This window comes from Coregonus lavaretus (assembly GCF_964263955.1).
Source record: "Coregonus lavaretus genome assembly, contig: HAP1_SCAFFOLD_382, whole genome shotgun sequence".
NCBI lineage: Eukaryota > Metazoa > Chordata > Actinopteri > Salmoniformes > Salmonidae > Coregonus > Coregonus lavaretus.
In genome coordinates this window covers 303284-305783 of record NW_028163971.1, presented here as the reverse complement: position 1 = coordinate 305783, position 2500 = coordinate 303284, and the positions used below count along the sequence as shown (strand labels likewise).

Here is a 2500-nt window from a genome sequence, read left to right as displayed (position 1 = left end):
ACCTAACCCTACCCCTACCTAACCCTAACCCTACCTACTTAGTGTTGTCAGATATTGCAACATAACCTTTCACAACAGGAAAACCCTGTGACAGCAAATACAGTATGTACACACACACACCCACTCTCTCACACACACACACACACACACACACTCACACACACACACACTCACACACACACCCACTCTCTCACACACACACACACACACTCACACACACACACTATCCACCCAGACAGTGTACAGAGACTCAGCCTCACCTCCACCTTTGGCCGACATTCTGCACATTCTCTCATCAATTAAACATTTGATCTCAATACAGTTTTCTGTTCCCAAAACTAGAATCTGTTATGAACAGAGTGGATTAAGTTTGTAGACTTTACCCATTGCAAAAGTTTTTTTAAATGGCGCTGTTTAGGAGGAGTGCAGAGGTGAATTGAGTTATTACACACACGCACTTCACAGAGTAGGCGTTCCCTAACGGAAATATGCTAGAATGTATACTAGAACGCGCCAATAGGATCTCGCTGGCGCGTGCTTGGCTCTGCCCACCTCCTTGCTTGTTCTGCCCACTATGACTAATTTGTTCCCATTGGAAACGACAAGCTGTGGTCTATCTTGGTTTAGTTATAAAAATCTTTGGTCAGGGTTTAGTGTTAAAGGTCAGGGGTTAGAGTACTAACCTCCACACATGATGTAGTCCCTAAAGAAGGGTATTAGGATTAGAGGTCAAGGGTTAAAGGTCAGGGGTTAGAGTACTAACCTCCACACATGATGTAGTCCCTGAAGAAGGGTACTCTGAACCAGAAGGGCAGCATCAGGAGGTAGGGGGTCAGCCCAGGGAACAGCGAGGAGAACCCTGATGCCTCCGTACAGAAGTTCCCAAAACCCCCCGCCACCAGAACACCATGGGGGTGGAACCCAAAGATGTAGTTAGAATCAGGGTCCAGATCCACCGTCTTTATGAGCTGGAGAGAGAGGGATAGATAGAGAGGGGGAGTAGAGAGGAGAGGAGAGGAGAGAGGAGAGTAGAGAGGAGAGTAGAGAGGAGAGGAGAGAGGGGGAGTAGAGAGGAGAGTAGAGAGGAGAGGAGAGAGGGGGAGTAGGGAGAGAGGGGGAGTAGAGAGGAGAGGAGAGAGGAGAGGAGAGAGGAGAGTAGAGAGGGGGAATAGAGAGGGAGTAGAGAGGAGAGGAGAGAGGGGGAGTAGAGAGGGGGAGTAGAGAGGAGAGGAGAGAGGAGAGGAGAGAGGGGGAGTAGAGAGGAGAGAGGGAGTAGAGAGGAGAGGAGAAAGGAGAGGAGAGTAGAGAGGGGGAGTAGAGAGGAGAGGAGAGAGGGGGAGTAGAGAGGGGGAGTAGAGAGGAGAGTAGAGAGGGGGAGTAGAGAGGAGAGGAGAGAGGGGGAGTAGAGAGGGGGAGTAGAGAGGAGAGGAGAGAGGGGGAGTAGAGAGAGAGTAGAGAGGAGAGTAGAGAGGGGGAGTAGAGAGGAGAGGAGAGAGGGGAGTAGAGAGGAGAGGGGAGAGAGGAGATGAGAGAGGGGGAGTAGAGAGGAGAGGAGAGAGGGGAGTAGAGAGGAGAGGAGAGAGGGGGAGTAGAGAGGAGAGGAGAGAGGGGGAGTAGAGAGGAGAGGAGAGAGGGGAGTAGAGAGGAGAGAGGAGAGGGAGAGGGGGAGTAGAGAGGAGAGGAGAGAGGGGGAGTAGAGAGGAGAGTAGAGAGGAGAGGAGAGAGGGGAGTAGAGAGGAGAGAGGGGAGTAGAGGGGAGGAGAGAGGAGAGTAGAGAGGAGATGAGAGAGGGGGAGTGGAGAGGAGAGAAGGGGAGTAGAGAGGAGAGGAGAGAGAGGGGGAGTAGAGAGGAGAGGAGAGAGGGGAGTAGAGAGGAGAGGAGAGAGGGGAGTAGAGAGGAGAGGAGAGGGGGAGTGGAGAGGAGAGAGGGGAGTAGAGAGGGGGAGTAGAGAGGAGAGGAGAGAGGGGAGGAGAGGGGGGAGTAGAGAGGAGAGGAGAGAGGGGAGTAGAGAGGGGAGTAGAGAGGAGATGAGAGGGGGAGTGGAGAGGAGAGAGGGGGAGTAGAGAGGGGGAGTAGAGAGGAGGAGTAGAGAGGAGAGGAGAGGGGGGAGTAGAGAGGAGAGGAGAGAGGGGGAGTAGAGAGGGGGAGTAGAGAGGAGAGGGAGATAGAGGGGGAGTAGAGAGGGGGAGTAGAGAGTGGAGAGAGAGGGGGAGAGGGGGAGTAGGAGAGGGGGAGTAGAGAGGGGGGGAGAGAGGGGGGAGTGGGGAGAGGAGGGGGGGAGAGAGAGGAGAGGAGAGGGGGAGTGGAGAGGAGAGAGGGGGAGTAGAGAGGAGAGGAGAGAGGGGGAGTAGAGAGGAGAGGAGAGGGGGGAGTAGAGAGGAGAGGAGAGAGGAGAGTAGAGAGGGGGAGTAGAGAGGGGGAGTAGAGAGGAGAGGAGAGGGGGGAGTAGAGAGGGGAGAGTGAGGGGAGGGGGGGGAGTAGAGAGGAGAGGAGAGGGGG

The 2500-nt window shown here is 54.6% G+C and overlaps 1 protein-coding gene across 1 annotated transcript in view; it reads right to left on the bottom strand.

Annotated features, from left to right (window-relative positions):
* The window catches only part of LOC311117613 (2-acylglycerol O-acyltransferase 2-A-like), a gene marked incomplete at its 5' end in the record, with an annotated part of 30352 nt that extends 29378 nt beyond the window's left edge, over positions 1–974 (bottom strand). Inside the window, one exon of the mRNA XM_084192548.1 lies at positions 764–974. Coding sequence (XP_084048674.1) covers positions 764–974 — 211 coding nt within the window. The remainder of the gene's footprint in view (positions 1–763) is intronic.
* Between the last annotated feature and the right edge of the window lie 1526 nt (positions 975–2500).